Source organism: Alligator mississippiensis, chromosome 15 (genome assembly GCF_030867095.1).
Source record: "Alligator mississippiensis isolate rAllMis1 chromosome 15, rAllMis1, whole genome shotgun sequence".
Lineage (NCBI taxonomy): Eukaryota > Metazoa > Chordata > Crocodylia > Alligatoridae > Alligator > Alligator mississippiensis.
The window spans coordinates 4,769,938-4,788,944 of record NC_081838.1 but is presented as its reverse complement, the minus strand read 5'-3'; the positions used below and the strand labels follow the sequence as shown (position 1 = coordinate 4,788,944).

The 19,007-nt window shown below is 58.5% G+C and overlaps 1 protein-coding gene across 1 annotated transcript; it reads right to left on the bottom strand.

The window, feature by feature from the left end:
• Positions 1-4,759: 4,759 nt before the first annotated feature.
• On the bottom strand, positions 4,760-10,921 carry LOC102576776 (phospholipase A and acyltransferase 3). The gene is made up of 4 exons (XM_059718562.1): positions 10,817-10,921; positions 7,277-7,382; positions 6,038-6,306; positions 4,760-5,315 (listed from the first exon to the last, which is right to left on the bottom strand). The coding sequence occupies exons 1-4, from the start codon at positions 10,838-10,840 to the stop codon at positions 5,205-5,207; spliced, it is 510 nt and encodes a 169-aa protein (XP_059574545.1). The 5' UTR covers positions 10,841-10,921; the 3' UTR covers positions 4,760-5,204.
• Positions 10,922-19,007: the final 8,086 nt, after the last annotated feature.

Below are 19,007 nucleotides of genomic sequence, written 5' to 3'. Positions count from 1 at the left end.
CATCTCCCCCTGCAACCAACTAAGCCCCTGCGCTGTGTGTGTGTGCGGAGGTGGTCCCATCATCTCCCAGGCCACGTGCCAGGTGCTGTACGAACAGGGCCTGCTAAGAAGGGGGGAGGTTGTGGGAGGGTGCTGGCAATGGAGGAGGGGGTTGGGGGTGCTCCTGATCTCAGCCGAATCCTCCACCACCCTGCCCCAGCTTGTCCCCACAGGCAGAGTTGCCACCCTGGGCCCTGATCCTGCGGCTGCCCATTAAGGGCTGAGTCTGGCGGGCAGCAGCTGGGGCCAGGGTCTGGTAAATTCTCCCAGGGGATCATGGGAGATAGTGTGGGGTAAGGAGGGGGCAGAGGGGCCCTGATTAGGGGGAAGCATCATAACCTCCCCTGGAGCCTCACCTGGGTGTGCATGTACACAGCGGCGTGCCCCTGCGTGTGCAGCACATTTAGCAGAGAGATGTGGGGGCATGTGGAATCACCTCCCCACTGGGCTGGGGGTCACATGGGGTCGGAGCATGGGGAAGGAAGAGGCTTTGAGCGCTGCAGCCGCCAGCACAGGCTCCCACATGAGCAACGAGGATGATTGCAGCAGCCGCCCAGAGCCGTGGGCGAGGCCCTGGCACAGGGGGAGGCACTGGTGGGGTGGGAGACACCCTAGAGGCCCCCTGGCTTGAACCCTTGTGCAACAGCAAGGGCTGGATCAGGAGCCACTGCGTGTGTGTCCCTCGCCTGTGCATGTCAGCACTGCTGTTGTGCAGCACCCGGCGCCCCTGTTCCCAGTCTGGGGGGGGTCTGTACAGTGCCTGGCACCCCCTATCTCACCTGAGGGGCCTGGACAGCACCTGGCACCCCCTAATTTTAGTCCAGGGAGACTGTGCTTAGTGCCCCCACCCCCCAATCTCAGCCTAGGGGGACTGTGCAGCATCCAGCACAGCCCCAGCCTGTGCCCAGTCCCCAGTCTGATCTCCCCTAGTCTGAGCTGGGGCCTGGTGACCTGATCGAGATCTTCTACCCCCAGCTCCCAGCCCTGGAGCCTGCACTTTTGCAAGGGCTACATCATCCACTGACATCACATGTTAAGGACCAGGCCTAGGATGGGGGCAAAGGTGGCAGCAGGCTGGGCAGGGGCAGGGGCTGGGGTGGAGGCACCAGGAGCAGCAGTTTGGGCTGGGATCCAGCGTGTGCCCTGATGGATCACATTTGGGGTGGGGGCAATGAGTTTTCCCTGGCTGGGGGGGTGGTGGTGCCTGCATCTGAGGGCTCCAACCATTGGGGGGGGCATCTAGGGGGTATCTAGTGGGGTGTAAGCAGGGTGTGGACACCCAGGGCACCTAGGGGGTACGTAGCACTTCAGGGAGAGCGTAGGCATCTAGGAGGCATGTAGGGGGAGATAGGCATCTAGGGCAGCATTTCTCAATCCCTGGGCCACGACCCAAGAGTGGGTTGCAAGAATATGTGAAAAGGTCGCAAACAAACGTTAAAAATGGATTCTCCTTTAAAGAAGAAAAACGCGGGAAACGGTGGCTTTTCCCTTGCAGGCTGGCAGAGTTCCAGCCTGCAAGGGGCTGCTTGGGGCCTCACCCTCCTGCCCCACATGGGGGGGGAGGATGGGGGTCAGGGGGCAGTGGGTCGGGAGTGAGGGGCACTAGGTCAGGACTTGTCACTGATGTTTACAAATGAGTCCTGGTACAAAAAGGTTGAGAATCACTGCCCTAGATGCCTACACCCCACTACATTCACTAGATGCCCCCCTAGATGCCTGCTAGAAGCCCCCCTTGGATGCTGTTATGGAACCAGAGACTAGGACTGGGGAGCTGGCAGATAAGCAGCCAAACCTAGGCGGCAGCAACAAGAACAATGTGAGCTGCCCATCTGCACTGAAGGCAAACACCTGCGCCACCTGACTCAGCTAAGGTGGTGCCCATGGGACACAAGCGGTGTCATGCTGGCAGGGTGCACCTCGCAGGGAGCCAAGGAGCTGCCCACGGAGCCCTTGTAGGACACGAAGCGAGCACCTGGGGCAAGGGCTGCTCTGACGTTTATCGGTGTCTGACAGCCCGCCTTGGAGTTCCTGACATTTGCTTAACCAGAACAGGGAGGTTTGTGATAGCGATAGCTTGCCTTTAAGTTATAGTCCTACGGGCAGACCAGGTGTGGCTAGAAGGGGCAATGAGTCATCACAGCGGGGTGTCTGAGGGGGGCACTGGGGTTTAAGCCACAGGAGTGCCTGACAAGCTCTGCCTGGGGCAGGGGTGCGAGCCACAGGGCGCTCGAGGGGCACAGGGGTGTTTTGGGCCCTGCCAGGGGGCCAGGACTCGAGACACAAGTAAGTGGAAACCGAGAAGGTCAAAGCATGAGATTGGAAAAGTGAGTAAGGCAGCCTGAGACCTGAAAACACCGAGAGACTCCAGAGGGCCACGGCGGACTGGACAGAGAGTGATGTGGCAGTGGACTGCGGTCCCCCGGGGCCTTGGGCAGCCTCCCAGCATTTTCTTCTTGACCACCATAAAGGCATGGCAAGAGAGCGAGAGGGAAGGACTGAAGGAGGCAGGAGTCGTGTGGTCACAAGAATGTGCTACAGCACTGCGGGATCCAGCCCTGTCACAGATGCCTGTGCCCTAGGTGACCCCTACATGCCCTAGATGACCCCTACATGCCCCAAATGCTTATACCCCACTGGATGCCTCCTAGATGCTTACGCTCTTCCAGAAGAGCTATGTGCCCCCTACATGCCCTGGGTGTCCACACCCCACCAGATGCCTTAGATACCCCCTAAATGCCCCCTTGATGCCAACCCCCCCAGATGTTTGGAGTCCCCAGCTGCAGCCATCACCACCCCTCAGCCAGGCACAACTCACTGTCCCCCACCCCAAATGTTACACACACTGGATCCCAACCCAAACTGTTTCCCCCCACCCCGGCTGCTCCACCCTGTCCCTGCCCTGCCCCTGTACCTGTCCCTGCCCCAGCCTGGTGCCCCCTTCTCCCTCCTCCTAGGCCTGGTCCTTACCATGAGATGTCAGTGGATGACGTAGCCCTTGCAAATGTGCAAGCCCCAGGGCTGGGAGCTGGGGTAGATCTCGATCAAGTCACCAGGCCCCAGCTCAGCCCCTGCCCCAGCTCAGACTAGAGGAGATCAGATTAGGGACTGGGCACAAGATGGGCTGCGCTGGATGCTGCACAGTCCCCCTAGGCTGAGATTGGGGGGTGCTGAGCACAGTACAGACACCCTGGGCTAAAGCCAGGGGGCACCAGGCAGTGTCCAGCCCCCCAGGTGAGATAGGGGGTGCCAGGCACTGTACAGACCCCCCAGGTCAGGAATGGGGCACTGGGAGCTGCACAAGGGATGCTGGCACGCGCGTGTGAGGGGCACACGTGGTGGCTCCTGAGCCAGCCATTTCTGTTGCATGGCAGTTCAAACCAGGGGGCCTCTAGGGTGTCTCCTGCCCCACCAGCATCTCTGCTCATGCCAGGGCCTCACCCACGGGCTCCGGGCAGCTGCTGCAATCATCCTGGTTGCTCACACAGGAGCCGGTGCTGCCGGCTCCAGCACTCAAAGCCTCTTCCTTCCCCGTGGCTCTGGCCCCACTTGAACCCTGGCCTGGTGGGGACGCAATTCCACAAGTTCCCACGTCTCCTGCTGAACACGTGTCGCACATGCAGGGGCACGTGTGGGCACATCACCGTGCCTGTGCACACCCAGGTGAGGCTTCAGGGAGGGGTTATGATGCATCCTCCCCAAATCAGGACCCCTCTGCCCCGTCCTCTCCTCCCCTGCCCCCCCCCCCGCCCACCCACCCCATCTGCCATGATCCCCTGGAAGAATTTGCCAGACTCAGCCCTGACTGGGCGGCCCCAGCACAGCAACTCTGCTTTTGGGGACAAGCTGGGGTGGGGTGATGGAGGACTGAGCCCAAACCAGCCCCCCCTTCCCTCCCAGCCCTCTCCTCCATTGCCAGCTCCTTCCAATACTGCCCCTCTCTTCTTACAGGGCCCTATTTGTACAGCACCTGGCACCCAGCATGTGGGGGCAGGGGGGCAGGAGCTGATGGCACCACCCCCCCAAGTGCATGTGCGCTAGTGCACGCGCACACACACAGAGTACAGGGGCTGAGTTCAGGGGGGGAGGGGTGGAGGTGTCCTGTCCCCCACAGCACAGTGTCCTGGAAGCAAGATTGGAGCCCTACTTCCTCCCTGCACAGCGCCCTACACCCCCCTGGATACCCCTAGATGCCCCCTATATACCTACACCCCGCTAGATGCCTAGTGCCCTACACCCCACATCCCTGCGCAAGGAGACAGAACCCAGCACCCTGCATCCCCAGCTGCCCACACCCCTACCCATTGCCCCTGCCTCCCATTCCTCCTGCCCCCTCCCCCAGCTAACCCCCCTTTCTGCCCCCTGCCACTGATTGCCCCCCTGATCTCATCTCCACCACCTGGGCCTTGTCCTCCCGGAAGCTAAGCCCAGGTGAGGGAGATAATTTGACCAACTGGGGCTTTCACATCTCATTGTCCCCTTGTTGGGGGGGAGTGGATTAATGCCTCCATCTTGCTTTAGTTCCCCCACAGCAGAGAAAATCAGTCAAGGGTGTTATCTAGGGCCTCTCCATGCCCCCACCCCCAGCCGGCTCCTGGGACCTAGTGTGCAGGCAGCCTCTCACATGCATGCACACACCCGCCGCCCACACACACCCCACACACACCCCCACACCCCATATACCCTCATCCTCCCCACGTCCCTCTCACACACACACAAGATATAAGTGTTAGACTTTATTTGGAGCTATTATGCAATCATCTCTACATCCACGACTCAAAAAGCCATAAATCAGGACAAAAACATTTTTTTTTAATAACATTAAAATATGTTACCGTTAAAATATGTTTGATTTTTAGTATATGACTTGTTTTTCATCTATAATTTGGTAAAAAGATATCTTGTGACAGATAGGGGGGCAGGGGAATAATCAAGTCCCCCAAGGGTAGGGGGTGGTGCTGGCACCACAAAGGAAGCAGCAACAAGATAGAGCTCTGAAGCACCACATCAGTGGGAAAGGCAGACATGGATGTCCCGCGTTCATTTGCCCCGGCTGGCAGGGGTGAGGGGTCCCAAGGCTGGGGGAGGTGGGGCGGCAGGAAGTTGCTCCCAAGGTTCCCAGAGCGAGGGATAGGCACAGTGGGTCTGTGGAGCCGAGTGGGGGAGAGCTACTCCTCTTCTTTCCTGCTCCGCAACAGCATCTTCCCCACAAGGAGCCCAGCCCCCAAGACACCCAAGAGGGCAACACCAGCCACCCCAGCAGTCACAGTATCCCGGACCTGGAGAGAAGAGAGGGAAGGGTGAGTGGGGGTGGGGTGGCGGGGAGCAAGGCGGGTTCAGAGCCAGGATGCCTGGGTTCCCTGCCCCGCTTTGCCCCTGCTCCAGGCCTGTTTCCCCTCTGAGGCTCTATGGAGATGGCTTGCTGGGGGACTGGAAAATGTGCAGCACCTGGCACTGTGGGTCCCCTATCCTGGACTGGGGGGTCTGGGCAGAACCCACTCAACACGGACCCAATCCTGGCTAGGGGGCAGATCTTGGCTGGGAGTTGGGTCTGGGATAGGGAGAATCCCAATCCTGGCTGGGGGTCCTAATCCTGGCTGGGGTGGAGGGTCTCAGATGGGGACCCCAATCCTGGGTGATGGGGACCTACTCCTGGCCCAAGGATGGGGTGTCCTGGGACAAGAAGGGCCCCAATCCTGGCTGGGGTGGGGGGTGTCAGCGGCAGTAGGAGGCCCTGATCCTGGCTGCAGGGGGTGTTGCAGTAGTGGTGGGGGGGTGCAATCCTGGCTGGAAGGAGGGTATCTGGGACAAGAGGGTCCTGATTCTGGCTGGAGGGGTGTAATCCTGGCTGGGAGGGCCCTGATCTTTACTGGGGTGGTCTGGGATTAGCATAGCACCAATCCTAGCATGGGGGAGAACATCCTGGCTGGGGGGCGGGGACTAAGACAAAGCAGCCTCAATCCCAAGGGGGGGGGGGGCAATCCCGGTTGTACCCGCCCACCTGCTCGCTGCGGGCGACTCCGTAGCGCAACTGGGTGACGAAATGCTCGCAGTTCTCCGTGGTGATGCTGTAGGGCAGCTCCTGGCCCACCTGGGCCTCGGCCTCACACACGATGACCTCGCGGGGCCGCGGTTGCAGGCGCTTGTCGTGCAGGTTGTTCACCCGGTACCGGTCTCCTCCCGTCACAGTCCAGAGTGGGTCCCGGCGCACCACCGCCTTGTCCGTCAGCACTGAGAACAGGCTGGAGAATCCTGCATCCACTGCCTCCCCTTGGGGTGGACCAGACATGTGTGGGCAGGGGCAGGGGCAGGGGCAGGGGCAGAGCTTCCCAACCCATTACCAGGGTTTCCACTTCCATCAGAGCAAAAGCAGGCACATGGGTAGTTAGCATGGAATAAATGTGGCCACACATGTAGTTAATACAGGATAAACATGGGCCTGTGGGTAGTTAATGTGGGATAAGAGCAAGCACACAGGAGTTAATAGGATAATTGCGGGCACATGGGTAGTTAATGCAGGATAAATGTGGGCATAGTGGTAGTTAATGCAGGATCATTACAGGAAGTTAATGTGGGATAAGAGCTGGCACATGGTAGCTAACAAGATAAATGTGGACACATAAGTAGTAAATGCAGGATAAGCGCAGGCACATGAGTAGTTAATGTGGGATAAACATAGGGACACAGGTAGTTAATGTGGGAAAAGTTCAGTTGATAGGCAGTTAATGCAGCATAAACTTGGCCACATGGGTAGTTAATGCAGGATAAGTGCAGACATAGGGGTAGTTAACAAGAGAGAAGCACAGGCCCAAGGGTAGTTAATATGGCATAAGTGTAGGCATATAGATGAGTAACATGTGATAAGCATGGGTGCCCCGGTAGATAACGTGGAATAAGCGTGGGTGCACAGGTAGTTAACATGGGATAAGCATGGGTTCATTGGTAATTAATGTGAGATAAATGTGGCCATGTGGGTAGTTAATACAGGATAAGAGTGGGCCCACAGGTACTTAACAGGGGGATAAATGTGGGAGCATGGGTAGCTAACATGAGATAAACATGGACACACAGGTAGTTAATGTGGGATAATTGTGGGCCCAGAGTCTGAGAGCAGGGAAGAGTTGATAGCCATGATAATCCGGGATAAACCTGGGATAATCTGCACCCTCTAAACCAGAGCAGCCCCAGGATGAACACGTTCCCCCAGGGAGCGCCCCCCCCCCCCACATTGCCCACTTACCTGGGGGGGCCAGGTGGATGACATAGCCGTAGCCCACATAGATGGCCCAGTGCCGGTAGCCTCTGCGAAAAATCTCAATGAGGTCTCCGGGCTTGAGCTCGGGCTCCTGTTGTGGGGACCAGGGCAGGGGTCAGACACAGGAGCAAATTGGACCACCCCCCCAGTCAAACCCCCGAAAGGTGCCAGCACCACCTCAGGGCAGCCCAGCAACACCCCGGCCCCTTGCCCTGATATAACAGTGAGCTCTTAGACAGAGAACTAGATCATTATCTCTTTCAATTTCCAAGTAATTCATCAATTAATTCAACTGAAAATTAAGAATACCGGTATATAGCAGTATATACAAACACAATTATACATTATGATTCATAGATAATATTACACATACTAAATTAGAGTGTATATACAGATACAGAAACTATTTGCTAACATATCTATGTATATTTACATGTGTTTGCTATTTTATCACCAATTAGTCATGACTGCAACTACTGCTATTAACATTGGGTCAGTGACTCCATCAGCAGGAAGAATATTCACCCGTGACTGTTTCTAAGAATGGTCATTAATGGTTGAACAATGATGATGATGCCGTATATATCTATCGGGTTGGAGGAAATTCTCCCAGGACAATTTTGGAGAAAGGGGGATTAGGAGAAAGAGTTATGAACATATGACTGCATTAGTGACAGCACTGTCGAGCGCTATATAATAACCACAACCAGCATCACTACAGTCGCTGCTCCAGTCGGTGGAAGATGTTTTGATGGGAAACTGTCTTATGTCTTCCACCAAGAGTAGCAGTGGGGATGATGGTGCTAATGAGGACAATGATGGTTGGTGCTGTCATTATTGTGCCGGGCCACTCTCACCTATTCCAGGCCCTGCTCAGTCCCCAAACCTTACAGGACTCTACGCTGGGTGCCCCTCAGGTGCCCCCATGGCCTCCACACCAACCCCGTAGCCACAACCCGGGTGAAACCTCAACACACCACAAATGCCAGCGCACCCCTTCCCAACCAAAATTCACTCCCAGCTCCGGGTCACCGCCCCACCGCAGGCTGCACGGCCCCTAGCTTCCTCCATGCGGCTCTCGGGTAGCGTGGCTGCCCGTGGCCCCTGGTCCCCCTCTTCCCCCACCCCCAGGACCCCCTCTCCCTGCAGCAGGCATGGCTAGACTGCCCTCTTTGCTTCAGGCTCCACGTTTATATACCCCAAAGCCCCACCCTGTCTGGTCACATGACTCCCCAGCCATCCACAGGGCTCTCCCCTTTGCCAATGGCCAGCCTGCCCTCCCCTGCTGCAGCCCCCAGCCCTCTTCCCTTAAAGGGACAGGTGCCTCTTTCATCCCGTTATACGGGGACTCAAAATGATCTGCTCTTGCCCCATAAAAGAGGGTCAAATCTATTCTTTTTTTTTCCATTTACATTTTCCATGGGGAAAAAAGATAATAAATTAATTTATTTTAATGTAAATCATTTGTTTAAATATAAGAAATAAGAAAAAAATAAAATTTAAAATTAAACAATGCAAAATAACATAACAATCAAATTACATTTATATTAAAATGAACATGATAAAAATTAAAAGCAATAAAATGAAATAAATTAGTTAATAGCTTAAATAATAAAAATGCAAAGATAATAAAATAAAATAAATAAAAATAAGCCATAACATTACAATCATTTTCTAAATAAAATAATAATCAAATAAACAGCGAGTCAGAGAACAGGAGGGTTGAAGGGACCTCAGGGGTCACATCTAGTCTGGCCCCTGCTCCGAGGAGGCCCAGCCCCAACTACGTCATCCCAGCCAGGGATTGTCTAGCCGGGTCTTAAAAACCCCTAAGGACAGAAATCCCGCAACTGCTCTGGCAGTCTGGTCCGCGGTTTCATTACCCTCCCAGAAAGAAAGTTTTTATCACCCTCCTAGTGTTGTGGTACCCTCCTAGCAACAACAGAGTAAAACGATTAAATAGAATAACAGAAATAAAAACAAAATGATAAGATAAAAATAGAATAACATAAAAATATAAAGATTTCATAAAATGAAAAAGAAAAAGGTAATAAAATAGAATAATAAAAAATCCAAAGAAAAGAAATCCAATAGTCACATCCAATGCCCCCCGGCTCTCCCAGGGGGGGCCCGCTAGCAGTGCCCAGGTGTCTTTGGGGCCTGGGGAGATCCAGGTTTTCCTCCCTGCGGTTTGGGGGTTTGTTGGGGTTTGTCTCCTCCTCATTGGGTGCTGGGGGGGCTTTCCTGGGGGGGGGCTTTCACCGGGCGGTGATGCCTAGTGGAGCTCTAGTTCCTGGGGGGCGGCTCTGGACACTTTGCTGGGGGTTGGGGGGGGTCACTGGGGGTTATGTGGTTGCTGGCGGTGAGAACAAAGCAGTTGTGTGCGCGTGTCACTCACGTGGGCTGCGTGCGCTTGCACACGTGCATGTCCCGTGGGTGGGAGCAGGCCGGGGCAGCGCAGGGCCGGGTTTTGCAGACCCCGGGAGCAAAGCCCGAGGCGCAGCTGCGATGGGCCCTGGCCCTGCCCTCCGCCCGGCATGCCGCCAGGGCTCCTCGGCCACAACCCCGCTCCGCCATTAATCCGGGCTGGGCACTACTAGGCTGGCAGCTGCGACCCGCCCTGCTGGACCCAGGGCAGCCGGGCTGCGAGAATCACTCCATGCGGACCCTGTGCGGGCACCAGGCCTTGTGTCCTCTGCAGTGCTGGGGCCGGGCTGGAGTCCCAGCAGGTTGGACCTGGGCAGGTGCCACCCCAGAGCCAGCCGCATCTCTGCTGTGCCCACCCCTGGCGCCCACCCCAGAGCCAGCCACATGTCTGCCTGAGCCAGGGGTCTCCTGCCTCTGCAGCGGCACCAGGGGCTTGAACCCTTCCCTCCTGCCCCCTGCCTCGCCCCCCGCACTGCCATCGTTTTCCCTTTCCATTTCAGGCTCCCGGGGCAGGGAAGGGTCTGGAGGAGGCTGCCCCGGGTGGGGGCTGCCCCGGCCAGGACCAAAGGGGTGCTGGGCACTGTACAGACCCCCCCACAATTGCAGCAGGAGGCAAGCAGAATCAGGGAGGGGAGGGGCTCGTTTGCGGTGGGGGGTGCATTCATGTGTGTCCCAGATACTTTGGGGCATGGACACCTGTTTGCACATGTGCGTGTTGCAGGGCCGGGACATGGGAAAGCTTCCCCCTGCCCAGTCCTGTGTGTGACAGGCAGGGACCAACTCAGGGTCATGGCGGGGGTAGATCAGGGGTCCCTGTCCCAGGGGCAGCACAGCCCCCCCGCCCCAGCTGTTTGTTTCCTACAAAGTTCAAAGGCACGGAGGACCCAGCGCAGCTGCAATGGGTACCCGGCATCCAGGCCCCTGCTCTCACCCCCAGTGCCCCACTCCCCCCAGAGCTGGAGAGAGTCCAGGCGTCCAGGGAAACCCCCATCACTAATCCCCTCCTACCCAGTCACACCGACTGTTCTCTCCTGGCACAGCACCCCCACCCCACGTTACCCCCACTCCATGTCCCCCTGCCCGGCCCCGGCCTCTCACCAGCCCTGGTCCCCGGCCGTCCATGATCCTGCCCCAGCGCCAGAGCAGCTGATTTCTGCTGACTTCCACCCCCGCCCAGAGGGCTGTTTTCAAGGCTGGACTCAGCGAAAGCAGTGTCAGGAGCTTTCACTTTCCACCCACAGTCAGAGATTACCCTGCGCCCGGCTGCACAGACCGCCCAGCGTGAGATTGGGGCTGCAGGGAGCTGTACAGACCGCACAGGCCCAGATCAGGGGGTGTGGGGTACCGTACAGACCCCCAGGCTGAGATGTGGGGGGCACCAGGTGCTGTCCAGACCTCCCCCAAGCCAAGATCAGTGGGTGCCCAGTGCTGTACTGACCCCCGAGGGCAAGATCCCCGGCAGGTGCTATATAGACCCCCTAGGCAAAATCAGGGGTTGCCCGGAGCTTCAGAGACCCCCCCGGCTGAGATCAGGGGGCACCGGATCCAGGCTGGGGTCAGGGGGCACTGGGCACTGCACAGACCCCCCAGGCCAAATTGGTCATGGCTTGCACTAAGGAGGGGCTCACCAGCTCGTGCAAGGGGCACACTCTTGGTTGCTCACAGGCTGGCCATAGCACATGCACTTGGCTAAGTCCTCACAGTTGCAGAAGACACCTGCTTCTCTGTGTCCCTCAGGGTGTCCCCCACGGCCGTGGGTCCCAGTACCCACCCCCACAGCAGTGACATCCAGGGGCTCCTCCTTCACCGCAGCCCAGCAGCCAGGGCTGACCTAGAGCTGGTGCGGCCAGCTGCTGCCCTCCAGTCTGGCGAGGAGGGGGCAGCATGATCCCCACAGCCCCAGCTGAACCCCCAAACCCTTCAGCCCCCACCACTAAAGGCTGAGGCTCCCCCCACCAGCGTCCCCAGCTCCCCCCATGTCACTGACCCCCCAGCATCTCCCGCCTGCCCCCATCTCCCCCAACCAGCTTCCTCCAGTGCCCCCTCCCTGCTGGCTGAACCCAGCCCCTGTGCCCTGCATGTACAGCACCTGGCGCAGTGGGGAGAGGGAGGGCGCTGGGTACAATTTGCCCCCGGCGGGGTTTGATTCACATGCCCAGGCTGCTCCAGCCAGAGCCCTCACTGCCTCCCAGCCCTGGCCATGTGTGCCCGGCCTACTCGGAGCCACTGACCCGGATGGACCCCTGCCACCCCCGGGGACACTGCCCCGACACTGAGCTCTCCTCATCCGGGGCAGCAGGTCAGGGACGCTCAAGGGCCTGATCCTGCACTGTGCCTCAGCCCCTCTGCTGCCCTGCAGTCCTGACCCCCTCCACACCCTCCCCTGCCCCCTGCACCCCCTGCACCCCCTGACCCCGTCGATGCCCTGACCCCACCTGACTCCTCTCTGCCTCTCAGCACAAAAGGGGGCTCCCAAGGGCAGTGCATACAGACCTCGTGGACCCTGTGCTTGGCAATCCTAGGCCTCATTAGGCTAAGCCGCCTCGTTAGCGTAGGGCAGAAGGGGCCTGTGGGTGTAATGACGAAGGGGTCAAAAGAACAGCTGAGAGCCGCCCCCCAGAAGACAAGACCCATGCTCGTTAGCCTGCAGCAGGCCTCGTTAGGCAGCGGGGGACACCTGGAAGGGGCTCAGCCCCATCCCTTCTGTGCCCGGCCCGAGCCACCTTGTGAGGGGGCAGACATGGCTGCTGGGAGCAGGCACAGACCCCACAGGGTGGCCGTGCCCCAGCGCGGGGCAAAGGAAGGGGGACACGTGTTGGCCTTTCTGGGCAGCAGCAGGCCCCATAGGGGCAGGGCTAGACACTCATTAAGGGGGCAGATGTCTGCCTCCTTAGGGGGCAGGAGTGGGGCTTAAAAATGATACCACCTGTCTGGCTAAACCTCCCACCCCATGCCCCATCCAGCCCCCACCCCGTCCAGAATGAGGCCACGGCCCAAGGTCACTTTAGGGCCAAGTCCTTTATTGGTGCAAGAAGGAAACACACAGGAGCATGCAACAGGGGCACACACAGCCCCATGGCTGGGCCAAGGCCAGTCCTGCCAGGCCGGGGTTGGAGCTCCCGGGGTGACTGCAACTCTTGCTAGAGGACGTGGCTCACGTGGGTGACAGCAGCCCTGAAAAATACACACAGTGAGATGAATATCAGTGGGGCAAGAGCCACAGACATCACCACCTCCCAGACCTCTGGCTCAGGGAGGAGCTGGTTACCAGAGCCGCACAGACCGGTGGATGGCTGTCAGGACCCCCCAGCACTGCTCAGACACCCCCCTGGCACCCTGGGGCACTACAACTGCCCCCCAACCTCCCCCAGCTGCAGGCTCCATGCCACAACCCCGGAGCTGGCTGGCACCACCCGTGGCCCCGTGCACCACTCCCAGCTGGAGCTGGAGCACACCTGGTGGCTGATGCGCCCGCCGTAGCGCAGCTTGGTGACAAAGTGCTCGCCACTCCGCCTCGGCAAGGATCTCCTCCACGGGCCGTGGGGCATATTTCCTGTTGTGCTTGTTGTTCATGTCAGTACTCGTACAGTACTTGTCACCCCCGAGGATGTCACAGAGACACTCCTTCGCCACGGCCCAGCCAATTGAGCTCAACAGGAAGCTGGAGGAGCTGGACCCTCCACTCTGATCTGGTGGCTGAACCCTGGCCGCCCCATGCTGGCTGCGGGCCCTCCGCCAGCCGCAGAGCCCACACACGCGGGCAGGTCTAGGATCACGAGAAGGGGGTGCAGGTGGGCTGGGGCACCATCGCATCTAACACAACACCCATTATTCTCCAGGCAAAAAGAAACTAGAAGCTTAACATTGCACTAGAGTGTGTCATTCCCTTCAAGAGCCAAGCGGAAACAAAGATTGGAACATGCATCACACCTGCGTCACACCTCTATGCATACGAGACAGAAACGAGGCCCAAATAATCACAAGATATGGTTTTTCTTGGCATCTGTTTAAACGGGTGCCTCTTTCAGATTCAGGAAACAAAACCCAGCTTCTGAAGCCACGTGACCGCACGCCCAGTGCTTCACTGAAACTTCTTTCCACGCCTGGGTGGACAAAGGTAGGGTCTTCAAAGGGTGGTGCAGATGGATGCCTCACAATACATGAACATAACACGCATTTTTCTCTAGGTAAAGAGAAACGTCCAGTTTTACTAATGCACCAGGGACCAGCGCTCTGGTATCCAGTGTAAAGTCAAAGCAAAAAAACAACTAGATCTTTACTGGATGTACCCTCATTTGCTAAATGATATGTTACGTTGGGAAAAAAGGCAACAAATGAGGCAAAAAGAGGTAAAACAGGCAAAAGGGGTCCTGTCATTAGGCCTGTAGTCACTACAGTTAAATGTACATCTCACGCTGAGATTTTTCCAAGAAAATCTAGTCTTCTTGACTGTTTTGCCAGCACCTCCAGTATGTCTCTATCAGTCACTTCTGCGCCTGAGTGGAGTGGAGATTTTTAGCTAGAGCGAAAACCAATCTGCCGGGCTGTGAAATAGAAGAGACATGACCAGGAAGGGCTAGGGGATGGCAAGGATGCAGAAGAAAGGGTCGTTTGATTAGTGGAACATTAAGTCCGTTCATTTGGATTTGTGGGCAGCATGCGCACACACACACAGACCCTTGTGCATTTGTACACACACACGCAAGTATGCACGTGAGCCTGCAGACAAATGCGCGCACACACACACACACAACACACATGGAGGAGTCCTTTAGTGTGAGATGATGCTGCTCTTCCCCTCTTGCACCCCATCAGCCATGGGGATGGAAAGCCAGATTAATGCTTTCACCAAGGGTGTCAGGGTGCCCAGGTGCAGCCACTCCCCCCCACCCCCCAATGCCCAGTGGTGAGCTCATACCCGCAGCCCCTGCAGCACAGACACCCCAAGACTCCTGTGGAGGGGACCACTAGGTCCCCAGGCCAAACTGCTGCCCCCCTGGCTCAGGAGCCATGGCCCCAGCCCCCTCAACTCAGTCCAGGCTTTGCTGGGCAGTGCCAGGTGTATGCCGGAGCCATAGCCCATGTACAGCGACTAGTCCTGGTACCCAGGGTGGGAGATCTGGATCAGGTCCCTGGGCTGTGGCTGTGGGGGTGAAGCCAGATGGCTCTGGCTCTGCACTAACCCTTGTCCCGCCCAGCTCCCCCCATATCCCACTGGCCCCCTGCCGCCCTCTCCCCCTGCCCCAGGCAGCTTCCTACAAGGCTTGGGGGGGTGTGGGCGGGGTCCTTATATCCATGCCCATCCCCTGTGGCAGGGCATAGGGGAGGCAGACAGAAAGCACAGCTGTCTGCTGTCAGGATGGGCACCCCCTTGAAGGGCACCCCCTGTAGCTGTGCCCCCTTTCTCCCAAGGAAGACCCCAGTCCCCTCCCTGCAGAAGGGACATGTGACAGCTCCCTTAGCCCCCCTTGCCCCCTCCCCAGAACAGCCGCTTCTCTACAGCCCCTTTCTGACCTTGTCCCCACTTCCCCAGCTGTCCCCGCTCCATATTCATGGCGACCCCTGCCCCTTCACTCCCCAACCCCAAGCTGGGCATTGGGAGGGCAGTCAAGGTTGAGCTCTGGCCACGGGGCCTTTCTGCACAGTACCTTTGCTCACCAAATCCACCCTCTGCCCAGTGTAGCCACTTTAATATTAGAGGGACCAAAAAAGGCATAAGCCAGCGGGGGCTTAGGAAGCTTAGCAAAGGGACAGAAGGGGCCTGTGGTGTGTAATGAAGCCCTGTGAGAGGCCAAGAGAACAGCTGGGGAGGATTAGCCTCATTAGCAGACAAGACCCATGCTCATTAGCCAGTGCCAGGCTGCATTAGCCAGCACAGGAAGGACCAGGTGGGGTGAGAGCCGGCCTCACTCAACCCCAGCCCCTCCACGTCCAGCCCAAGCTGCCTTGTGAGGGGGCAGCCGGGGGGCGGGAGCAGGTGCAGGCCCCACAGCCTGGACCTGCCCTGGCGTGGGGCAAAAGGAGGCCACGGGAGGGGCAAGAGCATGCCTGGGGGGAGCAGCAGGTCCCATCAGCATGGAAACAGGGCAGGAGGGGAGTGGGGGCTCTGCAGGGGAGGGGCTGGCCCTGGAGGCCTGGCGGGCAGGGCACAGCACTGGTCAAGCAGGCAGGCATGCACCTCGCTAGGCACAGGAGGGGCCTGTTGGCAGGAAATAGCTTCTTCAGAGCAAAACACAGGTGCACGAGGGACAAAACAGGCCTCTGATGGGCTCAAGTCCAGGGAGGAACACAAGACACTCTGGAAGATTAATATTTAATTTTTAATTACTATGATTAAAAATAGAATATAAAATATGTACCTATAAAATACACCCCCCAATTATTTTTTAAATGGCTTGTGTTCAACTTTTGCAGTTTAAAAGGTGGTCACCCCACATGTAGACCTCTCCAGGCAGCAGCAGCCCCACGGAGGCAGGGCGAGGCCAGTTGATAGGCCAAGCTGGCCCACTGGGCAGCAAACGAGGTCCCTGCAGGCACAGACATTGGCCTCGTGGAGGCCAGGAGCAGGGCTCCAGGGGGCAACTGTGGGTCTCAGCTCAGGCTGGGAGGGCACGGAGGTGCCATATGGATCATCTCTGCCTGCATGTGCAGAGGCAACCATTTCTGCAGGGGCATGAAGCAGCAGGTCTTGTCTGTGTGCCAGGGAGCCCTGGCTGGTGGAGGAGATGCGGTAGGAGCTGAACCCAGGGTTGCCAAACGCCGCCAGCCTGACACAGGCTGCAGCCTGTGTGCCCAGCCTGCCCACACGTGTGCCCCGCCTGCTCCAACACGCTGCCCGGGTTGTGGCTCCGAGCCCACAGACCACTGCCTCGGCACAGCGGCCCAGGGGCTGCCCATGGGGGATGCCCAGGAGCCTGATCTTGCCCAATGCCACAGCCCATCTGCTGCCCCGTGAACACCTGGGGCTGGGGCCAGCCCCTGCCCCTCAGCCTTCAGCTCAGCCCAGATCCGCTCCACACATCCCTGACCCCATGTGCGACCCTGAAGCTCCCACCTGCCCCTGTGTCCCCTTCAGCACAAAAGCAGGGGGCTCAGGAAAAAAAGGGGGACCCGTGTGAAAGGCACACAGGTCTGGTGGGGCAATCTGTCACTGGGCAGAAGGGGCAGGCAGGGTGTAACAAAGCCCTATAAGGCACGAGGAGAACAGCTCAGCTCCCTAGACCCCAGGCATCCAGACCCCTGGAGAGGACCAGTGCCAGTATGAAGGGGCATTAATCCAGATGGAACAGCCTGCAGGAGGGTCAGTTCCAGCACAGAGGATGGCTGCAGCATCTGTGGTGTGGTTTGGCCTTGATCCTCCTCTCCAGGACCAAGGAAAAGAGAGGCAGAAAAAAAGAGCAGCCCCAAACCGCCAGTGCATGAACAGCGTCAGGGAGAGCTGGTTGTACGCTGGAGCTGGGATGACATCGCCTAGATGTCAATGCTTGGCCAATTCACACTTTTGGTTTCACATTTAATACGTGTGGGTGGGGTGGGGTGGGGTGGGGCCACAGGATGCCAGGAGTGCCATATTCCACTCACGGGGCAGGGGAGGGGTGGGGGGGGCTGTGGAGTTCATACTCACCTGGCAAACGTCCTTGCCCTGGAGGCTTCACGCTCTGCCCACAGCTGCTGCAGCCTTGAGCCCCTGACGGGGGAGACGGTCCAGGTCTCTGATCTCTGCTGAGGGGATCTGTGCAGCACCCATCATCCCAAGGCCAGGGCAGGGGGGGGCTGGCAGCTGCCCAGGAAGCTGCAGGGCATCCTTGTCTGGGGGAGCAGAGGCCAGCTTTGGCCTGACACCACACCCAGCCAGTAGCACCATGGTGGGGGGATAAACCTGCCCGTCCTCTGCACATGGCAGGGGGCTTCCTGCTGGGGCTGCAGTAAAGGGGGCTTGACTGAGCCCAGATCCCTGCTAGTAGCTGGTCCCTTCTGGCACCAGCCTGGGTGGGGGCAAAGTGGAGCGGAGAGCGGAAGGAAGAGCGAGACAGGGAGCTTGGGAGCATGGGATGTGCAGGGGTCAGGCATGTAATGAAGAAGTGACATCTCCAGCCACCCTGAGACCCTCCAGCCTGCACCAACACCCCCAGCCCAGCCAGCCTCATCCCCACTTCCTTCCCGCCAGCTCAGCCCCATATCCCCCCCTTGCAGGCCCTTGAGCCAACAGCGCCATATGCCGCCTACCCAGCCAGCCTCATCACAGGGGGTCCGGGCTCCTCCTTCCCCTCAAGCACCCCCCACCACATAGGAGACAGGCAGGGGGATTTCACTCCTGTGTCTGTGTGCTGGGATGGGCAGACAGACAGACGGAGGCAGCACAGAGTCCGTTAGCTGGAAGGGAACATGTGGGAAGGACAGACAGACAGAGGGACCCATGTGGGGGGGCCTCAGGGGACAAATGGGGGTTGTGTGGGCAATTAAAACAGGCCCCATGGGGCAATTAGAGGGGATAACTGTGGCTAGCCCATGGGCAGCCTTGTGAGGGGGTAGCCATGGGTGCCGGAGGCAGGCGCAGGCCCCGCAGGGGGACGTGCCCTGGCATGGGGCAAAAGCATGCCTGGGGGGCCGCAGGTGCTGTGAGCATGGAAATGGGGCGGGAGGGCAGAAGGGGCTCTGGGAGGCAGAGGGTGGCCTTGCTGAGCCACGGGAGGCCTCACGGGCAGGGCACGGTGCTCAGGGATGAGGTGGGAGTAAGGCAGGGGAGGGCACTATCCCAGGGCATGCAGCGGGGCACTGCATGCCCCTTCATACTGGCACTGGTCCTCTCCAGGGGTCTGGATGCCTGGGGTCTAGGGAGCTGAGCTGTTCTCCTTGCGCCTCACAGGGCTTTGTTACACCCCGCCTGCCCTTTCTGCCCCTGCACTAATGAAATGGCTTCCCTTAATGAGGCTGACGATTGCCCAGTGACAGGCTTCTGATTGCCCCACCAGACCTGTGTGCCCTTCACACGGGGCCCCCTTTTTTTCCCAAGCCCCCCGCTTTTGTGCTGAGGGGGACACAGGGGCAGGTGGGAGCTGCAGGGTCGCACATGGGGTCCCTGGGGTGTGTGGAGTGGATCTGGGCTGAGCTGAAGGCTGAGGGGCAGGGGCTGGCCCCAGCACCAGGTGTTCACGGGGCAGCGGATGGGCTGTGGCATTGGGCAAGATCAGGCTCCTGGGCATCCCCCACTGGCAGCCCCTGGGTTTTTCCCCCCGTGGGGGGCACTGTGCAGAGGCAGTGATCTGTGAGCTCGGAGCCACAACCCGGG